Source organism: Bombus flavifrons, chromosome 4 (assembly GCF_040668555.2).
Source record: "Bombus flavifrons isolate JBK064 chromosome 4, iyBomFlav1_principal, whole genome shotgun sequence".
Classification (NCBI taxonomy): domain Eukaryota; kingdom Metazoa; phylum Arthropoda; class Insecta; order Hymenoptera; family Apidae; genus Bombus; species Bombus flavifrons.
Window position 1 is genome coordinate 3,681,131 of NC_138445.1, and position 24,644 is coordinate 3,705,774.

A 24,644-nucleotide genomic window follows, 5' to 3' on the forward strand; every position below is an offset into this window, starting at 1 on the left:
CAAATTGAGAGTTTTGTTATTGTTGAAGGTATGCTCGCGAGGGACTGACACGAGTGTCCAAGAATGAACTTTTTTATTTAATTTAATCTACAGCAGATATCTCACGTAATTTGTTTGATCTTATTATCGATGTACGTAAGTTCTCAAACATCTGCGTTACTATTTTATGATAGATATAATTTATAATGAAGTTAAATTACGAAATAGCGATTGTTTTACCATCACGATAGAATCACAGTTGATACAATAAAAACGTATAAAATTACGCGATCTACTTTTATTGGTAGGATTCATTTTTTAGTAATCATTCCTAGAAATTAAAGTTCAGAAACCAGACAGTTTTACGATGTACACAGTTTCGTACGTATCGTAAAACTGATTACATTTTTAACACTGATCAGTCTTAATACAAACACACAACAAATACGGTATACAGTATATAAGTAACAATAAACATAAATACAATAAAAATAACAGATAAAATGAATAAATAGAAGTGAAAAAATATATGTTTCAATGTAAAGAAATTATATTGTTTGTGCTGATAAGTAAATATCGTATGTAAAGTATTCTATCTAAAAAACCGACATCTTCCTTTCTAGCACATGTAGATGGACGGCTTGGTGTGTGATTACCGACAATCATTTTGCCGACAAAATTTACATCGACACCAGTTTGACTGACACCAGTTTCATCCACATTGTTTATTCACCGACATGTACAAATCACCGACAATGTTTTCGTCGACGTTCGTTTCACCGGCACAGAATTTTAATTTATATACAGGGTGTTCACTGTTCACGTTGTTAGATCGTTTTTCTCGTAAACGATAAGAGGAATGAATGAATGGTTCAAAACGAACAACATATTCACAGTATTTTTTTTTCGCAAGCGTAAATATCTGTGTGCGTTTTGCATACGTCGAATCCTCTCGTCATTTTATGAAAAAACCTACAGTGTTGCGGATATTTGTAGACTGAAACACATTTTCTGCGTTGTTGCTTCAAGACTGATAGAAGATATAAGAGACAAAGTGGAAACTTATAAGAAAATTAACACTGAGTTTACACTTTTTCTCAGCCAAAGATTCAGTCTCGCTATCGTGAAAAATCTAAAAATGGGCTTGAGTTTATAATTATTCACGACACTGTATGTATTAGGGAAACGTTGACTGCGATCGATTAGTTTGGAAGATGTTTTCACTCCAATTTTGTCGCATACCATATGAAAAAGAAGGAAAGACGAAGTACTTTTGTATTTATGTTTCCTTTGTCTTACATACAATAAATTTTGCAAAATTGAAAATACAAAAAAAGAGAAAGAGAAAATTCTACAAAGTTAAAATATCAAAATTAAATCGATCAGTTTTCGTCTCTGTTGCTCTAATATCTTTTTTAAGGTTTCCATCAGAGAAGAAGGTTTCTATTAAAAAAAAATAATAATGCAACTGCGTAAGACACACGCGTTTTTTGCACTTGCGAGAAAGATATTATCGCGAATATGTAGTTCACCTTGAACCATTCATCCTTTTCCTCTTTCATTTTTCCTCTTAATTTCACTTATCGTTTAGGAGAAAAACATTGGGAACTAATCAATCTTGAACAGTGAACACACTTTATATATCTGTATATTTTCGAATATCGTTAAAAAATAAACGAATCTGTCAAAGAAAAAGATAGTTTTATCGCGTGACTTTGTGGATTATATATAAGAGAAAAAATAAAAGGAAATACGGTAAAAGTACGATAAGGTAGTAATATAGTTACCAATGATCACACATCAATCTTAAATGTATAAATACGAGAAATGAAATATCTTCCAACATTATTAAAAACTAAATGGAAAAAAATATCGAGGAAAATAATATTTTTATCATGTAACTTTGTTGATTATATATAAGAGAAAAAATAAAAGGAACTACGGTAAAAGTACGATAAGATAGTAATTAGTTACCAGTGATCATACATCAATCTTAAATGTATAAATACGAGAAATGAAATATCTTGCAATATTATCAAAAACTAAATGGAAAAAATAATCCAGGAAAATAATATCTTTATCGTGTGTCTTTGTTGATTATATAGGAGTGAGAAAATTGAAGGAAACACGATGGAAATGTAATTGCAGATGTATCGCTACAGGTGTACTATCTGCCAATAATATATGCCTGTTATATGCACAAATACGCAACAGAAACAAGGATAACAGATGTTACCTTTTTATTGCCTCGTGGATTCTCATGCAGCACAAGCCGTATCGGTCACGTAAAAAATTACAAGTATACTAGTGCATATCATTGAAGAAACAATCCGTATTCTACAGCGAGTTGCGCATATAAACCTACCTACATACAAATTTGTATTTGTTGAAGCATCAATACGTGACTGAATTTTTCAATGAATTGCTTTATACCTCGTACCACGAGAATGTACGTATTTGAATTTATTTCTATAAAACACTTTACAACCACGTGAATATCGTATTGAAGATACGAGTATCATGATTTTATCACTATAGTTTAAAACAAGGCAGAAACTTTAAAATATTGAAATATATACATAAATATACATGTACATAAGATATATTTACTTGTAGTGAACATTCTGCAATTTTTATGTGTATTTTCGAATTGATTGAGGTATTTGTCGAAGTGGGTCTCATTTCTAGGAAAACTCTACATCTTCTCTAGTGTTTAGTTTTTTCTTTTTTTATTTGGAAGTATTTTACAATCAATTCTCATTGAGAATTATAGGTAAATTATTCCGGCGTGGTATTATAACGTGAACAATAAATGATTATCGTATGTTTGGTTCTAGCTGAATCTAATGTTTAAATCTAGAGGGTAATGTGTTTTTAGCCCGCGGATCTGATCCCTCGTGTCAAGTAATTGAGTAACTAGTGGGTTTTGGTGGTTGTTAATTCTTATGTTATATCTATTACTGAATTTGGATATTTCTTTTTTAACTGTTGGTATCTTAAGGTCATGATGTATTGTTTCGTTAGTAACATACCAAGATGCATCTATTAAGGATCTTAGAGTTTTTAATTGGAATCGTTGAAGAATTTCTATGTTGCAATTACTCGCTTTTCCCCATAGTTGGATCCCATAGATTCAAACAAGTTTTAATATGGGTGTTTAATTTTTGGCACAATGATTCTCTTTACAGCGGCTTCTTTTGTCTCTATTATATGTTGGTAACTAAGTGATTGCGGATTTTGTCATTAGGTGGTATTGACAAAATCCGTAATTACTTAGTTGCCAACCCAATAGTACCGCGAAAAGATCGCCCACATGCAGACAATGTGGACGATAAAGCACAAAAGTCGAAATGGTCGGAAAACTTCCGACCCTAAGCCTAACGGCTATCAATGTATTTCGGTATCGCAGTCGTTGATCGTTCAGTTAGCCACCGGAGAGTGAAGAGTGAAGAGTCGTTAATCGAGAGTTGTGATATCACATTACTGCATTAAGTTCAAGTTAAATAATCATCGTTTTCTGTTTAATCTACTGTAATAAATCCATCTATCAATACATTATCATACAGGATAGAAACCAGTGGAAATGGTAATTTCTAACATTTCTGAATAAAGAATTTCTATGATACATTCATTTGCTCTTGCTTTTGCGTTTGCTCTCTCTATTTTGAGATATAAAACCTCAACAGTATTAACGTAATTTTGAGATTCGTGTCCCATTGCAGTACTAACGCAACACTATAACACACATAATACATTCATAAAAATTGTCTTGTGTAATAAGTAATCAAACAATTTCGCGAGTCACGATATTTTAAAGAAAAGTAGAATTTATCTTTCACAGGCAAATTATAAACGAAAAAGAAGTTTGTAATTTCAGAATGTAAAAGTTACAGATGGGAATATATCACAGCAGAGATACGTGAGAGAATTATTCATGGCAAATTGATTGAATTGAATTGAATGCCTTGAGAAGTCTGCTAAATATAGATTTTCTGGTATTTTTACGGTGAGAAATATACATGGCGAAATGTAATACCTTCTTTCGGAAAGTTAGAAGCGTGTAACTTCGTTTTAAAAATAGTTTTACCAATGTTGCGAGGGTACAGGAAAGCTTTCACGTTGCGTCTTACGCTTTAAAGTTGGAACGGATGAACTTTTACTTCTAGCTCCTAACTTTACTCAAAGGGAAAGCTTTCCTAGGATTTATATCGTTTATAAGAAAGCGCCCATCAAGTATAAATAAGAAGTTTCTTTCAGAAGACACGAATATTTTTCTTTACTACGCCACTACCTACTTCGAACTATTTAAAAAGTAAATAAACGCGATAAAATAAAAATCTCGTTTACTCTACTCGTAAAAGCGAGGTGAAATAAAAATAAATTTCCTACATCTAAAGTAAATCGCTTGTCCACTATTTTCCCTATAAACATCTTATTTACTGCTTCAGTGATATTTTTTTTCGATAAACTCTAGGTGTTGACTATATATAAATTCCAGACGAGTTATTCGACTTTCATTTATTATGGTGTTTTTTCCTTTCAATTCATCACTTGGACAATTACTATAATCTTTACATAGAACTTTACGTTGTACTTGGTGATATCAAAAAGTGTCGAAATTCGAATAACTCGATAACTTTCTTGCAGAAAAATTTCTAAAAAAGTTGCCAAGAAATTACTATATCTGATATAGCTAACACAGGACGACGATTCTCTGATTAGAAAAGAAAGATCAGCCGATCTGACACATTATTGCGATATAAAATATGATACCGCCTGCATTGTGGATGTATGATTCCTTTGATATCGTTGTATCGATCACGCTCTTGTTTTCACTTCTCACATATGCATATTGCATACATAAAAACATAGTGATCGCACCAATGACAGGTTTCCATATTAGGATCTCTAGCGAATAAATTTCATTTAGTTATACAGGGTCGTCTAAAAATCAGTCCTCACGATTTCTCGAATACTTCCGACAGTCGAGCAATTCGTATGAAAGAAACAAACAATTGTATCAATGTCTTTAACGTTCCTGTAGAAAATTAAGTACGTCGAAATTGGCGAACAACTGTTGAAAGGATACTAAATATATCATTTAAAGATGTGATACGAATGAAATGCTATAATTAATACCCACGTAATTTTAAGCTAGTTGATTTCCAATCTCAAATTGGTCTTGAAATTGAAATTTAATGAAAGCTCTTTGTCCGTAATAATTGTTAGATAAACGCTTAAGCCGAATTTGATTATAATTAATACCGGCGCAATTTTAAGTCAGTTGATCTCAATTTCACAATTTGACACTGAGTAATTTCAAATTGCGTCACATGTACAATTTCATTTGATCGTTAACACGTAGAAACTCTTGATTCGTAATAATTATTAAATAAACACTTAAGGTGGAGTAGATTGCAACGTAAGTAGAAGGAACATGGCACGAACGTCTAATTCATGGAGGTAAGTAATCTTGATATACCGTTAAGAGTACGTACACTTCACTGGCCACGAGTCGAGCTTCGAGTTTGCACGTGGCTAATATTCTAGCACGTGGAATGCGGCCAAGCTATCGAATAACCAAGTACAATCAACGTTAACGACCGCGTGTACGATGTAAGTAGACTTCAATATAACAAATTACCGATAAATCTACGTCCTCTGGTACTGTAAAGTTAAATGGGAAACATGTCCACTGATAAACCATGTTGTCAGTATTTTAAGCCTACCACGTTCCACGAATTTTTACATTTTTAATCTTTTTCTCATTTTGTCGAACGAAAAGAATTTGGAATATTGTTAACCTCTTAGGTACAGCTGAATTTTGTTTGTTGTTTCTCGCTGTTGTCTTGCTGGTTGTGTCTCTGTACGGCAGAGATTGACGAGAATTACGTGTAAACGATACAGCACTGCAATATGTGACGGATAATGCTGTTCTCTACGCAAGCACATTGGAAGGAAGTTTTTGATAATTAAATTATAATTTTTCTTAAAGGTATGATGCATATAATTTAACTTAAATAATTTACTTTAATAATTAATATTACAATTGAGTGTGATATATTTTAAAGCACTGTACGACACATAGAATGTGTCACAATCTTTACACTCATAGCGCGATAGTGTTTTTCAAATTGCTCTTCGTTTTCTATTTTGAAGCTACATTTTGAGATGGAAGATTCTAAAAAATGATAAAGATACGGATCGGCATGTTAAAAAGAGCACCTAACAATGGTATATTTATTTTAACGAGAAGCAACAATTGATACTGGCGTATCAAAAACACAAACTATATATTCTGTCTGTATATCGTTAACACTGTTATAAAATGTTGCGAGGGCAAAAAAAGTGCGCCGCAAGACAAATAAAAAAGATCATTTAGTTCAAACGGAGCGAATGAGTCAGTAAAGTGAGCCACCATAGTGGTGCGTCGTACCTAAGAGATTCAACTCTTTGAACTTCATTGTCGAGTAACTCGAAATTAATTTTTTTCACAGGTATTTCTTGTCGTACTAGATATTTTTAAATTGTCAGGTTAAATATGTATTATTTTTTTGTACTTAGATAAGCAATATTACATATTCAATGTCATTAGTAAAAAAATTGTTTAAATTGCTTCCTATCAACCAGCTGTTTGATGAAGTGCATTTTAAATAAAACACTTAGAACGATAGAGAGTCATTGAAAAGAAAATTAGAAAAGTATTAGAAGTTCAAAAGGGATAACATAAGACTGAAACGAGAAATTCTGCATACAAATAAAACTTTGTTCATATTTTGTCCAAGTTGAAGGTATTTTATAATGTTAGAAAAATACAATTAGCTCGGAAATAACCGAAAGAACGTAGAAAGGTTAATAACTTTCTTTTTATGTAGGTCTTAACGACGCATAAACTGCATCTACGTTGTATATTTGCCCATAGATCTCCAACTATTAATGTAACGTTACATATTTTATACTGATATTACACTGATTAGATTCATTCCATTTATTAGAAAATCTGATTCGTAGTTAATAAATTGCACATAATCACGATAAGAAATCTTTTAGAAACATTTCACAATCAAATGAAATAATAATAGAAGTAATAGCGACGGGTCGCTGCGGTTCTCGAATTTTGTATATTCCAACGTCGCTTTAGAAAAGAGGTTTCTAATATTTGAAGAATGTGCAAAATATTAAAACATTAATATCAAAACTTTTTATACTTCAATAATTCTTTACGCGCAATTTTTCCATTATTTTCCATATTTTCCTCGAGTATACGTAGAAAAATGGTAGAAAAATACGATGATTCGATGAAAAATGCCGCATTTGATAAAATACCTGCTTAGCCATAATGTTTAAGTATCTTGTTGGATATCTTTTAAAAGTTGGGCTTATCTCACACATCCTACGGGCATAGCTATTCCTCGTGATGGAAGCGTTACGCTCGAGTAAAGCGATATTTATTGAACGCGCCGTGGCGGCGAACGAAGCAAATGAAGAAAAATTACCTGCGTTGCGGAGGCGGCGTAGGCGTTCTTGATAGAGGAAAACTGGCGACTTCCCTCGTCACCGACAGCGATCGAATCGATCCGAATGTTTGGTCCGGAGATAAATTGGCACCAACACTTTGCACCATCCCGCTACTGAAACAGATCGATTCGCTGACATCAATTAAACCCGTAACGTAATAAGAACCTCTTAACTTACTTGGTCGTATCGGTTAATAAAAGATCTTTTATAACACAATCATGTTGGCAGCCTTCTACTCCGCTGATGTCGTGCAATAGGCAAAAAGTAACAAAACGACGATTAAAGTTTTATTTTACAAATTCTACACACGTCGTGTTTAAAGTATCTGTATGTGCCTATATATTTAATTAAATTATGAAGAATCAAGGAGGAAAGTCTACAAGTCAATGTATATCTTATTTATGGTACATATAGTTAAGGAAGCTACGAAAAGTCAAAGAAGAAAGTCTGTAATCTGTCAATCAATGTATCTTTTATTTATAGTGTAGTAAAGTAAACAGTATTCATAGTATAGCATTTATAGTATATATAGTTAATGAAGTTACGAAGAATCAAAGAGAAGTCTACGAATCAATGTGTATCTTATTTATAAGACTCGTAAGAATAGAGTTTCGATGAAATTGCGATAGTATCAATTCCCTTTTACGTGATCGGCATGAGCCAGGCAGCGAGACTAACTGAATTCAATTGTACAAAGTATAATTATTATATTCATTCACGAGAATGCGCTTCGGTTGGCATTTTACGATGAAACTACAACGGGCAAAATGATGTAAAGGATTTATGTAAATCAAGCTTTTGTCGTGTAAATGTATTTATGCAAATATGGATGATAATATAAGCCGTTTTTATTGCGTTTCCAGAGATTAATCATATAATGCCAATTGCAAAAGAAATATCAAGCGATACGCTACATGCATATACATAGTTTCAATGGCAAAATGTGGTATTTCATATACGTCTGACGAGGTTCAATATGGGACAAAAATTAGACGTATAATTTGCTCCTGAAAGGTATCAATTTAAGGGAAAACGTATTTGGTTTTCTTGTCTTTTCATACGATAGGTTTTACAACATAAAAGTGAAAGTATCTGGCAAATTAATAGTTTTTCCATATGAATTGATTATCGTACGAATAGATATTTTTTCAGAGAGAGTTTCAAGACGAATCGATTCGTAAATTCAAACTTCTATGATTCCATTTAAAAGAACGTAAATCATCTGCATATCACCTGTACGCGTCCATATAAAATGTAATTGCACGAGATTATGTTCCTCTCGATATCATCCAATTCCTATCTGACTACTGACTGTCTGATTGAAGAGGCATAGTTTGTAGCTATCTGAGGCGTAAAATGTAAAATACAGTCACAAAAGACTTGATCTCTTTTTGAAAAGCTAGAAGAATTAGTTCACTAGATGACGCGTAAAAGATAAAAAAATTGTACAAGGTGGACTTTACTATCTTCATCGCCATTCATATCAATTTCCATTTTCTCCAAATTTCTGTTGCACTTCATCTAGTCAACTAATCCTTTTATTGGTTTGGCAACTAAGTGATTGTGGATTTTGTCATTAGGTGGTAATGACTCAATCCGCAATCACTTAGTTGCCAATCCAATAGCTTTTCAAAAAACCTCGGGTCGTGTGGTCGAAGTTTAAAGAAGGTGATCTATTTTAAATAAAATTTATAAATTATAAATTGATAAAACAACTTCTTTAAATTTTATTTTAAAGATGTTATTAGCACTCATAACATAATGGCTATAATCTTAACTATAAAATGATAAGTTACATCATTTGTTAATATCATTTTTGTAATTATTTACTTACATAGTTGTAGTGCACTAAGCCATTAGGTTTCTTTTATAGGTCATGCCAAATACAGAAAGTTTAAGATTTCACAATGCGAACTAGTTTGACGCCAATATTCAATTATGTAAAATATATAATTAACTTGTAAATTACTCTTAAACCGTATTATTTTAATTGTAAATTATGTAAATTGTAAATAATTTGTAAATTAGATTATTTTAAATAGAACAATGTATATTATAAAATTGTCTTATATAAAGAAATCTTATTATATATATAAGAATATAAAGGATTTCTTGTATCTCGCACGGATACTTTTGTGACTGATCGTTCGTATTTGTTGCGTTCGAATGTTCCATCGTTTCTGCTGAGGTTGACTGATAGAGGAACGAGTGGATGAATTTGTAATAGAAAAATATCTTGAAATAAGTATAGGTATAAGTATAAGTATAGTGTACGCTGATACAGATCCTCACTCTTACACTGTTACAATACAATAGGAAAAATCCATGACAGGGTTCATATATTTATAACAAAAGGACATTAGCAAAAACTTAAACCTGGTGTGTAGTTCTAGCTGAAGGCTACAAGAAACAGCAATAGAAATCTACTTATAGCTCTTTTGTCTTTAGATCTTGCAATGCAAAACAAAATTTATTATATATTCAAGCGCACAATAATATGGACCTCTCCTTATTTTGAATTTTTTTCATTAAATTCTATTTTTTTTGTAACAACGATCTCCAGGCCACGGATATACAAAAGGAAAAGGTGTAGAGATTTTCTCGAAGTAAATACTTCAACAGTTTCGCGTTAGGAAGCGGAAACGAATCGCGTGCAGTTGTTGTTACGAATCTGCAATGTGAAAACCAACCGAGAGTAATTATTAAAATGTAGAGTGTAATCTTGTCTCTATTCGAAGAATAGCGTTTCACTTCTCTACATAAACAGTATTATATCACACAACGTCTGAGATACGACTTGCTTTAAAATCAAATGAAACCCATTCGACATAAAAAGTAACGCTAGGTGATAATTTAACACATTCTTTTACCGTTTCTCGGAAGTGTTTTTATAAATATTTGTAGCCGTTATAAGGTGCACGCAATATGCAAGTACATACATATATTTCGCGCTCTAGAAACAATTTTTACCGCTCTTCTTGCCACTTTCGCGAACAATTTTTCTTAAGTAATTGGTTCCTTGATGCACGTTGAAACACGACACATAGTGCATCATTAGCAATAGGAAACACTGGAATTATGTGAGAGAAAGTAGTAGCATTTCACGTATATATTTTTCCCGGCATATGTCGGCCTTACACGTTCCATTATAATTTTCATATCGTGAAAATCTATTCTCCTTGTCACGTCTTTCACCTGTATGACGACAAAGGCACGTGAAACAATTTTATTAGCGTCTAATTACGTTCGTTTGCGCCGATGTATTATTAATGTCCGGCAATTTGCAGCGCCAGTACGTTTATACTTATGTGTCCATGAATAAATTGATAACGAGATTCAAGGTTAGCCAATTGGGTAATTGAATATTTAAAAATTTACACTCGGAACGTTCATTAGCTGAATATTTTAAGAATCATATTAAATATTTACATTCTTATTTTTTATTACTCTTTTACTATTTATTATTTCTTTAAGACATGTTTGCTTCGAATAACAAATTTTCCAGCGACGATATTTCAAAGATTTTACTATTTACATATATATATAAAATTATAATAATATATATATATATATATATTTATTATTATCATTTCTTTCATTAGGTAAAATTAGATGAATCGAAGAATACAATACCTGCTAATATTTAAGAAATAATTATAGATTCGTTTCTATTTTAACTGACAGTTTCAGAAAATTATGATCACAAAAGTATTATAACATGTTCTTAATCCTATCTAACTCGTCCACACTGTTTTATTGAAATCGTTGAAGATTTGCAATTATTAAATCTCTACGACCATCGTCTGGAGACGTTCGAAAAAGTTGATGCATTTTCACCACGTAGGTTTAGTTCTAAGTTTAGTAACTGTAATGCCACTCATAGAATGTATTTAGTTGCGAATAATTTTTCTTTCGTACTGGACTTTTCCACGCTCTATCTTGGCGCATTAGAGAATTCTTTGCTTAAACTTTTGTGATGCATACGCACTCTGTAACACATCGCGATCCAATGGGTTTTCTCTCGTTTAATTGAAATTTAATTAAGCCTTTGCACTCTGAATTTTATTTCAATTTCGTTACCAACAGATCCCAACGCTTTTAAGTGTTTTATTTGAAATTTACTTTGTCTAAAAAACAAGACAATTTAAATAAATAAAGGAAGAAACAAATTCACTTAAATACCAGTTTTATTCACACTATTGTTGTATTTTGTAAATTTTTAAGTGTACGATATATCTTGAAACAATTTCCAGGATGCAAACCTGGTTTTCTTTCGCACGTTGCACGAAAATGTTGGACTGAAAGAATGTCGAGTGAGACTCGACAAAGGAGTGCAAAGGGTTAAATCTACGATTCTACCGTTTAAAATTCCAAATATTTAATTAAACCGTGCTTTGTAACTGATATGAGACTGCATACCAAACAAAGACAAATTGCAGACATAAACTCGCGAGTGGACGTACTGTGGTGGCGAAAAATCCGATAATTACGATTCACCTCGGACAAATTTTCAACCTAGGAAAATCCGCGTATAAATTTGCAGTCCCGAAAAACTGAACCATGTACGTAAATGTGTGTATGTAACGTCCGGTTGTCGAATGAAAGCTGTATTTGTATATGAAGCATACTACATATATACATACATGTGTTATTATTGTAATCTTCTAAGAAAACAAGTTGGACAATGAAGAAAATGATTTTAAGAGAATCATCCACGTGTAAGGAAGAGGAAATACGTACACATATACATGTACATATATATATATATATATATATATATAGTATGGTCCAAAAATCAGTGACTGCAATTTTTCAGCATTTACGACAGTCGGAGGAAAAAACGTTTCGAACAAAAGTTAATCAGCTTCTAACCAGCTACGAATCGCAATAATAGTAATAATTTCAAAAAAGTGTTACTCCTCTAATAAAAAGTCACCCCTATATTTTTAGATGGAACGATACATTTTTGTATATATCGTTATATTATATATGTATTTTTTAAGTCTCTACAGCTACGTATTAACACTAGAACTACCGATAGTTAACACGAAGCTATTTCTACCAAAAACCTTTTAAAAAATACGTGATAATAGAATATTTTTATATTTATTGATTTATTACTTTCTTACAGAAGGAATTCCGTGTTATGCAGTACATTTTTGGTATTATTAATCCATCTGGGATCATGACCCTAAACAAGGGTTGACGCATTTATAAAATTGTAGAACCAGACATTTTGGCTGGTGTGGCATTTCTATTGTTAACGATCCGGAATTTTCCTGATAACTGATACCGTCATATCGGATAATACGCAGTAAAAATGTTCAAAACATGTGGGAAGTTGTACCAAACTCGGAAACTGATTAATTTGGGTTCGATAAACAGATTGCAACATCCTTTTACACTTTGACAAGTATCAGTCATTTTGAGTGGTATTGGTATGAGTAGCTTTGATAGAAAATTATTTTGAGTTTGAATACATAAAAAACAAAATAAAATTCATTATATTATTTTTTTTAGTTATCGTTGCAAATGTCATTACATCATTGGGGGAAAAAATATAACATGAAGTAGGAATTTTAAAATAAAATTGTAAAACCAAACAATTTGACTCGTGTGGTAGAAGTTCTAGTATTAAGGTACTTGGATGGAGAAATGATCAGTTTAAAAGATGTTTTATCTTTGATGTTGTGAAACTTATCGTACGAAAGACAAGGAAAGCATAAAAGCTAAAAAGTAGCCCATAAAATATAAAAAGCAAAAGGTATTACGCTATCTTCCCCCGTCTTTCATACGATAAGTTTCGCAACGTTAAATTTTCCGACTCAATTACCTTAAATTTTCCCGACTCAAGTACCTTAATACCTTCCTGCAGAGGATTAAAAAAATGCATTGAATGGAGTATAGGAAAACGTATTATTTCGTTCGAAAAAATAGTAGTAACCTCGATATTTCATACAAGTAAAACATTTTCGTATTGTAATTTACGGTCGATTGAAAGCTGATTAAATTACGTTCGAAACGTGTTTTCGTCCAACTCTTAGACCACCCTCTATAAACCAATATACACTCACATTATTCATACGTATATTATATTTATACTGTGATGATCTTCACGCGACTGATCTCACGAAAACTGCAAATAATATGAACATAGTCTGTCGGCTAATCGTCTTTCAGCAACGACGATTCGCCTTTTCTTCTCAAACGCTTCTCGTTAGCTGTCCGTAAAGTTTGTTACAAAGTGTCTGTTTCCTACACAGATTACATAAGTAAGTACACGGTGTGTATCTGTTCGCGGAAATTCCTACAATATTAAGTGAGAAAAACGTGCGCGTACAATGAAATCCGCGTTGCTGAAAGCCGCCGCTGTGTTCGAGGGTCGACCGTGTTGTTATCTACGAAAATCTAATGGAATTTTCGTGTTAAATTATCGCACGAAGCAACTATCTGCTTTTAAAGCTTCCCTTTAATTCGATATATTTTTCGAAACGTGAAAAATGACCGAAGCAGCGGAACAGTCTGGAAAAACAATGCATCGCGACTGGATCGATACGCTTCCCGCGACAGGTAGGAGAATCCCATAGCGATTACCGTCTGCAGGAGACGACGAGAAGGGACAAGCAGTCGGTTGAAGAGGACGGTTATCGATATATTACAGGGAAACCAGGCATTTCGAGATGCTGCGCTATGAATTATTCAGAACGTGGTGGCACGGCAGAATGTCGACGTTGTAGCATTGTAGCCGATAAACCGCGCGCCTGCTAATACATTTTCTCGCGGCGAATTGGCCAAGTTTCCGCATGGAGAACTACCCTTCGCAGACTTGTTATGCCGACGTGTTCCATCCTGGTAATGATGTATCGATTTGGCAGTTCGTTAACGAAACTTTTAATTGCGAAAGAATCGCGTCCTTTGCGACGATGGCGGAGCCCTAGCGTTTCTCGTTAGAAACCTGATTGGGGAAAATTTCCGCCATTTATGCGAGAGACTCAGGAAGTTGACATTTGCAAGGTATTTGTCTCAATTGTATTGTTTGAGACGGAGTATTTCTGTGTATTATATTCTAATACTTTTTGGAGAATTTGAGAAAAAGAGAAAATGCCACAGTTTTGCCATTTTGTACATAATGGCAAATGTATAATGGGAACTGGAAAGTTCTATTTGTATGTTCGACTTTTCTATAACATTTTTCATTTTCTATAGCAGTTTTTTTGCTTCCTATATATCTTACTATAGGAGTTGTTGGAATGTTCAACTTCATATATTATACATTTATTTATAACTATAAGATATTTGATTATTATTATTACATTAATTATTATAATGACGAGAGTGGATCCATTGGTATTTTTCGTAAAATAATGTTCGCGTATATTATTATAGAAACGTGGGATATATACGTTTTGAAATTACAAAAACGTATATCGTCAGAAAGTAAAGCTGTGCTTTAATTAAATGTGGAATTAAACGGACGATATTTTTAGAAGCTGAAATATACGATTTATGTAAATGCAAATGAATTCATTAAAATTCTCAGAAAGTTTAACTCGCACCATTACTATTCTCAGCTCACTTAATACATAATTATATGCATTCTCATAATTCGTAGATATGCGTCAAAATTATTAGTATCACAAGCTTATTTTTAAATTAATTTGCACAAAAACAAACTTAAGAACTAATTGTGTAATTTGCAATTAATTAATTATATTACAAACATTTTATTCATAATCATGCTATTAATTCTGTTATGTCTCGAAGTTTTCATTACTATTATTTACGTTTAATTACAAATAGCACGAATTTATTTTTATATTAATTTGCATAAAATAAATTGAATTGAATGCGTGATTTGGAATCCACTAATTATAATACAAATATTTAATTCACAATCATGTCCTTAATTCTATTGTGTTTTGAAGTTTTCATTACTACTTGCGTTTAAAATATTCATTATTCATTGTAGCAATAATTCAAATACGACATTTCAACTGGAAAAAAGAATAATTTTAGATAAATAAAAAAATATCAGCCTAGATCTGCTATAATCAAATACAAAATTGAAACTTTCTACTTGATATATATATATATGGTATGCGAGAAAACTGGATGAAATTGGAAACTTTTTTTTTTATTACAATTTTCCATCACTATAACCCTTCTCCAGAGTACTATAAATAACGAACGCGTAGTATTATTCTTATGTTATATATTTACATATAAAATATAAATGCTCGCGTTGCCCTCATTTTATAAATCAATAGCCTTGAAAACACTTAACAATTGTGCGAAAATAACAAACGAAGAAATTTTACCATTCCTCGTACTGTTCACTTATGAATTACAACAATCTTCGATACCTTGTGTTAAACAGAGCATCACAGTATAAATAATAAACAGCCCATATTGTTTTTTCACATAACGAACAGTATGATAAATGTCGCGATTTCTTTTTTTATCGAGCTTTAAATATTTCATCCCATAATAATTTAACAACCGTTTGAACGACGTAGCAAGTGTAGAATCGAGATCGATAAGAATCTATGCGCGAGTAAAGTTAGAATCGTCACGGAATCGTAACAGATTGATGAAGTTTATTCGATGCATTTTAATCTATTGAAAAAAAAAGAAAAAAAAAAACAAAGCAATTTTATTATTAGATACAATCAACTCGGGAAATTAATGGCATCGTCTGAAAATCATACTTTCATCTCTCGCTTAAACTATCAAATCCTAATAAGGTAAATTGTAAGTAAAAATAAATTGCTGAAAGTGTAGATTCTTTCGAGAAAAACTTTCGAGAAAATTACGTTGACTTTTATTGGAATCATTACATGATTATATCGAAACATCTATCTTCCTTCACTCTAAATATTAGGTTGCCCGAAAAGTTTCTTTCGTTTCATAAGGTGATGATAGATGAACAACAATTTCTGTTTTATATTATTTTATTGAATTAGGTATGATCTATTTCGTTTTATTTCTATTATTATGTTCGTGCATAATTCAATAAACTAATATAAAATAAAAAACATTGTGCGTTTATTATTTCCTTATCAAACGAAAGAAACTTTTCGGACAACGTAATACAACCATCTATATGCAATTATACATAGATACTATGAATATTTATTTGGTAATTACGCCGAGTAGGTTTCTGCAATATAAAGACAGATTGTTGATGAAGTGGCTAGCCATCTGCCACTGGGAGATATTCTGGCTTCGTATCCCAGTCGGTCCGCCGATTTCTCAGCAATTATTTACGAATGGTAATAATTGGCTTTATACGCAAATGGCCTTTAGCCATGCAGAAACTATGCACGTTATATATATCCACAAGCGGTGTACGTGCAATGTCAAGCTGTGTTGGGCTATGGAGACGATATTGGCCTGACGTCAGGTCACTGTATGCTATTACCGCAAAAAGAGAAGCGAGGCAAAGAGAAAAATAGACATTTTACAAACAAAAATCGCCAGAGGTTTAATAAAATGTGTAAATGGCCAAGGGTCTTTCGTGTTACAAGGTACGAATGTAAATGTTTAATTTAGACCATGCACCAACGTGAAAATAAAGAAGAAAAAAAAAAAGAAAAAGAAAGGAGTAAGCTTGTCATTCTAATGATAGACATACAATTTCATAATTGGTACACGATCATCTTTAGTTGAATAGTTTTCGGAATTATCATCGGATTAAATTATTTCCGGATCAATGCAACTCAGTAGTCTGTAAAGCGGTATTTTTGGCCCAACTTTCGTTTCCCGACTTTCATATTGCAACTTCCATAATGGAATGACGATCATTGAAAGCATATTGTCTCAAATAACTCTGTGATGAGAGATAACGTTTTAAACGGAGAATATAAAGGTGTGAAGTTGAAAGTGAAACTAACTGTATCAATTATTTATTATGCTACATTCAGATGCACATGTGTGATATATTTTCATGCGTACAAGCAGCTATATTTTAGTCATTGAATTGCGGTATATGCATGCTTTTGTTACTTATACAAATACGCAAACTTGCTGACAATTTAAGGCGGTGTTCTGAATTACAATGTTCTAAAACAGCGTCTTTTTGTGATTTTTTTTTAGAAGGGAAAGAAAGAAATGAAGTTAATGAGTTTTGAGGTATAGTTTTATATATATTTAACGAACTCGATGAACTAAAAGAAAGGCAGAAAATAGTGTGAAATTAAAAATTTTGGCGGGTTTAAAGAAAAAATGTGTTTTATAGAAAGAAAAAATAAACTTTAAGGTGCTATGACAATTACTTAAACTTTTTGACGAACTTTTTTAGTTCATCGAGAAGAAAAATATATAATAATTTAATCCTTTTTTGGTTTTTCGTTTCGGTCAAGAATTACGAGATGGATCTTTCACGACGATTGAAAACTGCAGCCCATGAAATAGGCTTAGAAATATGTTATAATTTTCTTTTTTACTTTAAAAAAAATTTTTGTATTCGTAAAATATATATAAAAACATACATCAAAATTCAATAACCAAAAAAAATCACAAAAAGACGCTGTTTTAGAACATTCTAATTCAGGACACCCCCTTAAACTACAAGACTAAGAAGAGACGTTCGATTAACCGAATCTAACGTTTATTTTTAATTACGTGTCCGGAATTTACAATCGTATAATCACTGTTTTAGAGTACTAGAGTGTTCGGCATAAATATGCGCGTTATTTTAAACAGAGAAAGTACATAGCTGCCGGTAACTATGGCAGGTGATGCGACGTTAAATAATAAAACAAACAACGATAATAAATAAATGAAAACGTTTGAACGAAGTCAGTACATTGCTTGTGTCTGAGTTCAAATTGAAACACGCGATATTGTAACGTGTCAGTATACTTTCTACGGCTGCTATGTCTCTGTTCGATTGCTGAATATAACCCCGTATGAAGTATAAATGAGAGAGGAGGCTTATTTTTAGCAGACACGACCTTTACAAGAGGCTATTCCGATTCGCATTTCTATCAAATATAGACGAAACGCTAACAGGCACTGTGCTTTGAAAGAAAACATCAAGATTCAAATTTAATTGATACAAGTTCGCTCGTAATCTCATTGTAAAATCATGCTGTCCGCAAAGGTTAAGAAGAGAACATTTACAATCCTATTGCGGTATCTACCCTTTCGCTTTGGCAGTGCAGTCCGCCGAAGTACCGTCACTGAACGGAAACGCACGCCAGAAATACGCACAGTGTGCGTGGTTGTATATACGTTTTCCTAAATCTTAACACTTCACCGACCGATAGCCGATTAATCGGTTTTTTGTCGCCAATGATTACCGACCGATAGCCTATTAATCGGTTTTTTGTCGCCGACAATCTTTTTCATTATTTGAGCAGTAATTTGTTATTTAGTACTAAGGTACTTTGCTCAGTTGCGTCAGTTGCGTTGCTTTGTAAGCTCCCACAGTTTTATACCAGTTTGAAAAACGTACCGTTCACGATGAACAAAAAGAATGGTATTGGAGAGTCTAAACCGAAACAGAGCCGGCGCCAGGGAGAATCTGCGCCTGAGCTGCCGGTTGGACGTGCGTATGCTGTTGAACTGCTAGCAGTCAGTAAAGTGTTAAATAATAATAATTCTTGTAAGAACCGTATATGAAATACCGTTTCACTGTCAATGGATTTAATAGATTTTTTAGCATGAAACAGTATACGATCGTTTGGATGTTTGAAATATATTGCGTGAAACGTTTTGATGTTGTTTCGACAATGAGTAACTTTAAGAAGTGATTAATCCAATATGCCAGTAAAATCAACAGAAAATATTCTGCCGATAACGAAAAAATATATTGTTGACTACAGATAGCACTTGTATATACATCATTTGGATGTCGGATATATGGGGTGCCGGACTCAGGAGTCGTTGCGTGGTTGCCGCCTATATGCGGCGCTCGTATCCACAGGTCATTTCGTGGGTGACGCCCAGGGGCGGCGTGAATTTTTGCGGGGCCGGGTTCAAAAATTTTGCGGGCTCTGAATACACATTCAAATCCTGCATTTAAATTTTACAACGAGAAATTATTTATTTACAAATACTGTTACATATTATATATTTTTTATAAGATGAATATTAAATAATAATACGATCCAATAATAATATTAAATAATTCTTCTCGCTTTTTTCGACGCCAAATCTTGGTAACATTGTCAGAATCGATTGAATTTGCTACTTCACTTTTTATTGACAGAATAGCCAGAGATAAAAATCTCTCTAGGTTTATCGATGATCGGTACCGATGATACCGCGGGGCCTCTCAAAACACGGGGCCGGGTTCCGCGCTGAATCTGCCTTGCGCCGGCACTGGTGTCGCCTATAAGCAGCACTCGAAGCGAAAGAGTTAAACCTACGTTGCCACTCGTAAGTTGCAAGATACTCGCTAGTTTTAAACATAAGCTTCGATGAAATTACCTTTGCACATTGTTGATTATAATATTGTAGTATCGTGAGTGAGAGGCCTGGGAGTTGGCGGGTGAACCGCGTGAAATGTCGCGAGAGCCGAGGCGTTTGTTTTCCATCGCGTAGTTTTGGAAAGAGTAGGCCTACGTGATCTTGCCCACGAGCGGTTGCCAAGGGACGGGAAAAAAGGGAAATCAACAAACAGAGTTTGGCGAGTGGCGTTACCGAGAGAGTGTTGAGGGCATTTTGTAAAAAGTCGAGTCGTTATCTAATTATTTAATTGTGCTGTTTTCTGTATGTTTGGTGTGAATAGTTCAGGTTAAACTACAATCGTCTTTTCTGTCAAATCAACATCTGTATCATCCATTCCTTGTAAATATATTATATCACGATATTACAATATTTTTTAATCAGAGCGTAACTCAGATATTCCTACGGTACGTGCGAGTATTAAATATCAACTTCATTTTGCAATTAACTAACATCCATTTATGTTTTTGAAATTTGCTTTATCTCCCGCTTTAGCCGCGTCCCTTGGTCTTCCTCTGTTTGACGCCATCTGTCATTTCCCTACCTTACTCTGTTTGCCGCGCTTCTGACTTTCTAACCTCTTCTCCTCTAGTTTTTCTAATTTGTATTTCTCTCTCGTTCATGACTTCTTTTCGCTTTTCTTTCACTTTCTCCTCGTATGTTCACCCTATATTTTCCCTTCTTCGTGTCACTTTGTGCTTCCTTCTCCTTTTTCCCTTCACACTTCACTTCTTCCACAGAGCTCTCCGTGCGCGTGTTACCCTCGCCCCGAACCAAACCGAAAATCTAACATCCATTTATGTTTACCCTAAGCGTCTCATGACTTATGAATATAGTAAGCGATACATGTACAGTCGACTCTCGGTAACTGGAACCTCACGGAAACAGCTAGTTAGAGAAATTTTTATTGTTTAACGAACGAAAATTCGACACGCAGAAGCTTCGTTCGAAGGCACAATTACGTTCACCGTTTCAATAACAGGCAAGCGTTTAGTATTTTAAGTTTTCTCTTGGAACTTGTTTCATTCGATGTGCATAAAGTTACGCGCGCAATTACGCTGCCGATTGACGAAAACTCATTATCTTGCGTGAGTATACACGTGGTCGAAGGGCGTAGAAGTAGAACACAGTTTGTGTTGTTTTACGTTATTCCAGATATTAGGTTGTCCGAAAAGTTTCTTTCGTTTGATAAGGAAATAATAGACGCACAATGCTTTTGGTTTATATTAATTTATCGAATTACGTACGAATATAATAATAGAAATAGAACGAAATGGATCATACCTAGTTCGATAAAATAATATAAAAGAGAAATTGTTATTCATCTATTATCACCTTATGAAACGAAAGAAACTTTTCGGACAACCTAACACTAACAGTTGGAAGAAAGGTGACGATATCTTGTGACGCACGACATAGTTATAGGCACATTTCGAGTTGTAGAGACTCGATGCAAGTTCGATTTTTAGAGGTCTGGATATTCTAAATTCAAATCATACGGGTAAAATAACACATCTGGACACGTGGAAAGTAATTCGAGTTAAAGCGAGTTTTATTTCCATTTCTAGAGATTTTCAAGTTATCGAGCTTCGACTAAAATTTCCCTATGATATTGTATAGAAAACAGAAATTTTGTATTTAAAAAACACCTTTGCAGATGCACAGAAATGTTACTTACGATTTGTATATGCGTCGAGTTACACGTCTGCAATAATAGTCGATGAAATGGAAAGAGAAATGGAAACCAGGAAACAAGTGTTGCGTTTCTACTTGTAGTTTTCAAATTATGTTCCAACCATGTACATATCTAATTATGTTTCAATCACTCACATGTCTAAGACATTAATCGAATTACACGTCTGCAACAATATTCGATGAAATGGAAAGAGAAATGAAGACCAGGATTGAAGTGTTGCGTTTCTACTTGTAGTTTTCAAATTATATTCCAATCATGTACATGTCTAATTATATTCCAATCATTTACATGTCTAAGACATGTAAAATAGAGATCTGTTTATTACTTTAACGATATCTGCAACAGTTCTTCCCCTACAGCTGCGTTTTTAGACTGTGGAAAGTAAGAATTTTATTTGAAAGCAAGTCAAAGTATTTACGAAGTTAAAATTTTGATACATTTATACTTTAACTCGGTAAACACGTTCAATAAACATCTCCTTGTACTTTCTTTTCGTTGAAGCAGATAAGAAAACTAATTCGATAATATTCACTTTGAGAGAGAGGAAAGGAAGTAACAACTTTTGCGTTTACAATTAGTTACAATTATTTGCAATTAATAATACAATTATTTTGTACAAGTTGTCTAATACGTTTCTTTAGAATAACGAAGTAAATAAAAATAAATTACAAGTCTCTGGTCTCATAATTTCTTCATATTCGATTTTCAGTAATTTTTAAGGCGTGCAGGAGCTCGCTCTAGATACGAACAGCCTCTTATTGATAAATTAACAAATTAATATGAGTTCGCAGGAGAAATTTGCTTAACACTTTATCTCGGTCGGTGAAAGCTAAAAATTCGGAATATCCGTTTCGATCACCGTTACGCGTGCGTGTTTTCTTTCCAAATGTAAATTCGAAACCAAGCTGGTCATATCCGACCCAAAAAAATTTTGCACAACCAAAAAAAATTCAAGAACAAAGTGAGGAGCGTGCAACGTCAATGGAACATTTCTTACTAAAAGAAAAATTATCGACTTCGGGGTGCGCCAAAAAGTATGAAATAATTTCCACCTTATTTGTACTTTACTTAGACAAATATACGCCAACGAGTAAGATTATCCATTTGCTTACTAAACGGCATATTAAATATATTACAAGCTCTTCGAAGGCGACAATATGACAATCAAACACTTGGAGACTCAAATTGTTGAATACGGCGTCATAAATGACACTGTGTGCCAGAAATGCCATTAAAATAGATTTAAGCATCATGTGAAATACGTCTAATGAGGTTCATCGTGAAAAAGAAAACAATTTGTGCGTGTTTATGCAGTCTGGCACCTATGTGCGCGAGATAGGGTAATGCTTATTGTGTGAATATAATCCTCGATCAGAAGCAGTTAAGGTTATAAAAGCTTGCGTTTTGCTGTTTTCCTTGTACGAAAATAAATATTTTCTTACTTTGAATTCAATAATGAAGCAAACATACGCATTTCTTTTATCAATATTAAATCACAAAGATAAATATTAAACAGTAAATGGAAGTAAAATTAAACGTCAGGATTAATTTTTTTAATTAAATGTTATGATTAATTCTTTTAATTAAATTTTACAATTAATTTCGCTTTCATTTACTTGTTTAATATTTTCTTAGTTTCGCCTTACCTTGCATTCGATAATAAAGTAAACGTAAGTATTTCTTTCATCGCGAAGTTAAGTATTAAACACTAAACGAAAGTAGAATTAAATGTTACGATTAATTCCTTTAATTAAATTTTACAATTAATTTCACTTTCATTTACTGTTTAATATTTTCTTAGTCTCGCCTTGCCTTGTATTCGATAATGAAATAAACGTAAGTATTTCTTTTATCGATATTAACCCATTGCGCTCCGAATTTTATTTCAATTTCGTTACCAGTAGCTCCCAACGCCTTTAAGTGTTTTATTTGAAATTTACTTTAACTAAAAACTAAGACAATTTAAATAAATAAAGGAAGAAACAAATTCACTTAAATACCAGCTTTATTCACAGTATTGTTGTATTTTGTAATTTTTAAATGTATGATATATCTTGAAATAATTTCCAGGATTCAATCCTGGTTTTCTTTCGCATGTTTTACAAGAAAAGGTGAGACAGAAAGAATGTCGAGTTGGAATCGATAAAGGAGCTCCTGAGATAAAAACTGATGTCGAATCACACTCGACATAGGAGTGCAAAGAGTTAAATCGCAAAGTTAAGTATTAAACATTAAAAGAAAGTAGGATTAAATGTTACGATTAATTCTTTTAATTAAATGCTACAATTAATTTTACTTTCATTTACTGTTTAATATTTTCTTAGTCTCGCCTTACCTTGTACTCAATAATGAAGTAAACGTAAGTATTTATTTCATCGATATTAAATCGCGAAGTTAAGTATTAAACACTAAAAGAAAGTAAGATTAAATGTTACAATTAATTTTTTACATTAAATGTTACGATTAATTCTTTTAATTAAATGCTACAATTAATTTTACTTTCATTTACTGTTTAATATTTTCTTAGTCTCGCCTTACCTTGTACTCAATAATGAAGTAAACGTAAGTATTTATTTCATCGATATTAAATCGCGAAGTTAAGTATTAAACACTAAAAGAAAGTAAGATTAAATGTTACAATTAATTTTTTACATTAAATGTTACGATTAATTCTTTTAATTAAATGCTACAATTAATTGTACTTTCATTTACTGTTTAATATTTTCTTAGTCTCGCCTTACCTTGCATTCGATGATGAAGTAAACGTAAGTATTTATTTCATCAATATTAAATCGCAAAGTTAAGTATTAAACACTAAAAGAAAGTAAGATTAAATGTTACAATTAATTTTTTACATTAAATGTTACGATTAATTCTTTTAATTAAATGCTACAATTAATTTCACTTTCATTTACTGTTTAATATTTTCTTAGTCTCGCCTTATCTTGCATTCGATAATGAAGTAAACGTAAGTATTTATTTCATCGATATTAAATCG

General features: G+C 32.7%; 1 protein-coding gene across 5 annotated transcripts in view; it reads right to left on the reverse strand.

Moving 5' to 3' along the window:
- Positions 1-24,644, reverse strand: part of LOC138179003 (uncharacterized) — a 201,149-nt gene that overhangs the window by 15,599 nt on the left and 160,906 nt on the right. For 4 of the 5 annotated variants that reach the window (XM_069111396.1, XM_069111401.1, XM_069111398.1 and 1 more), the window contains exon 5: positions 7,476-7,610. In XM_069111396.1, coding sequence (XP_068967497.1) covers positions 7,476-7,610 — 135 coding nt within the window. The remainder of the gene's footprint in view (positions 1-7,475; positions 7,611-24,644) is intronic. The other variant, XM_069111397.1, reaches the window with a different exon arrangement.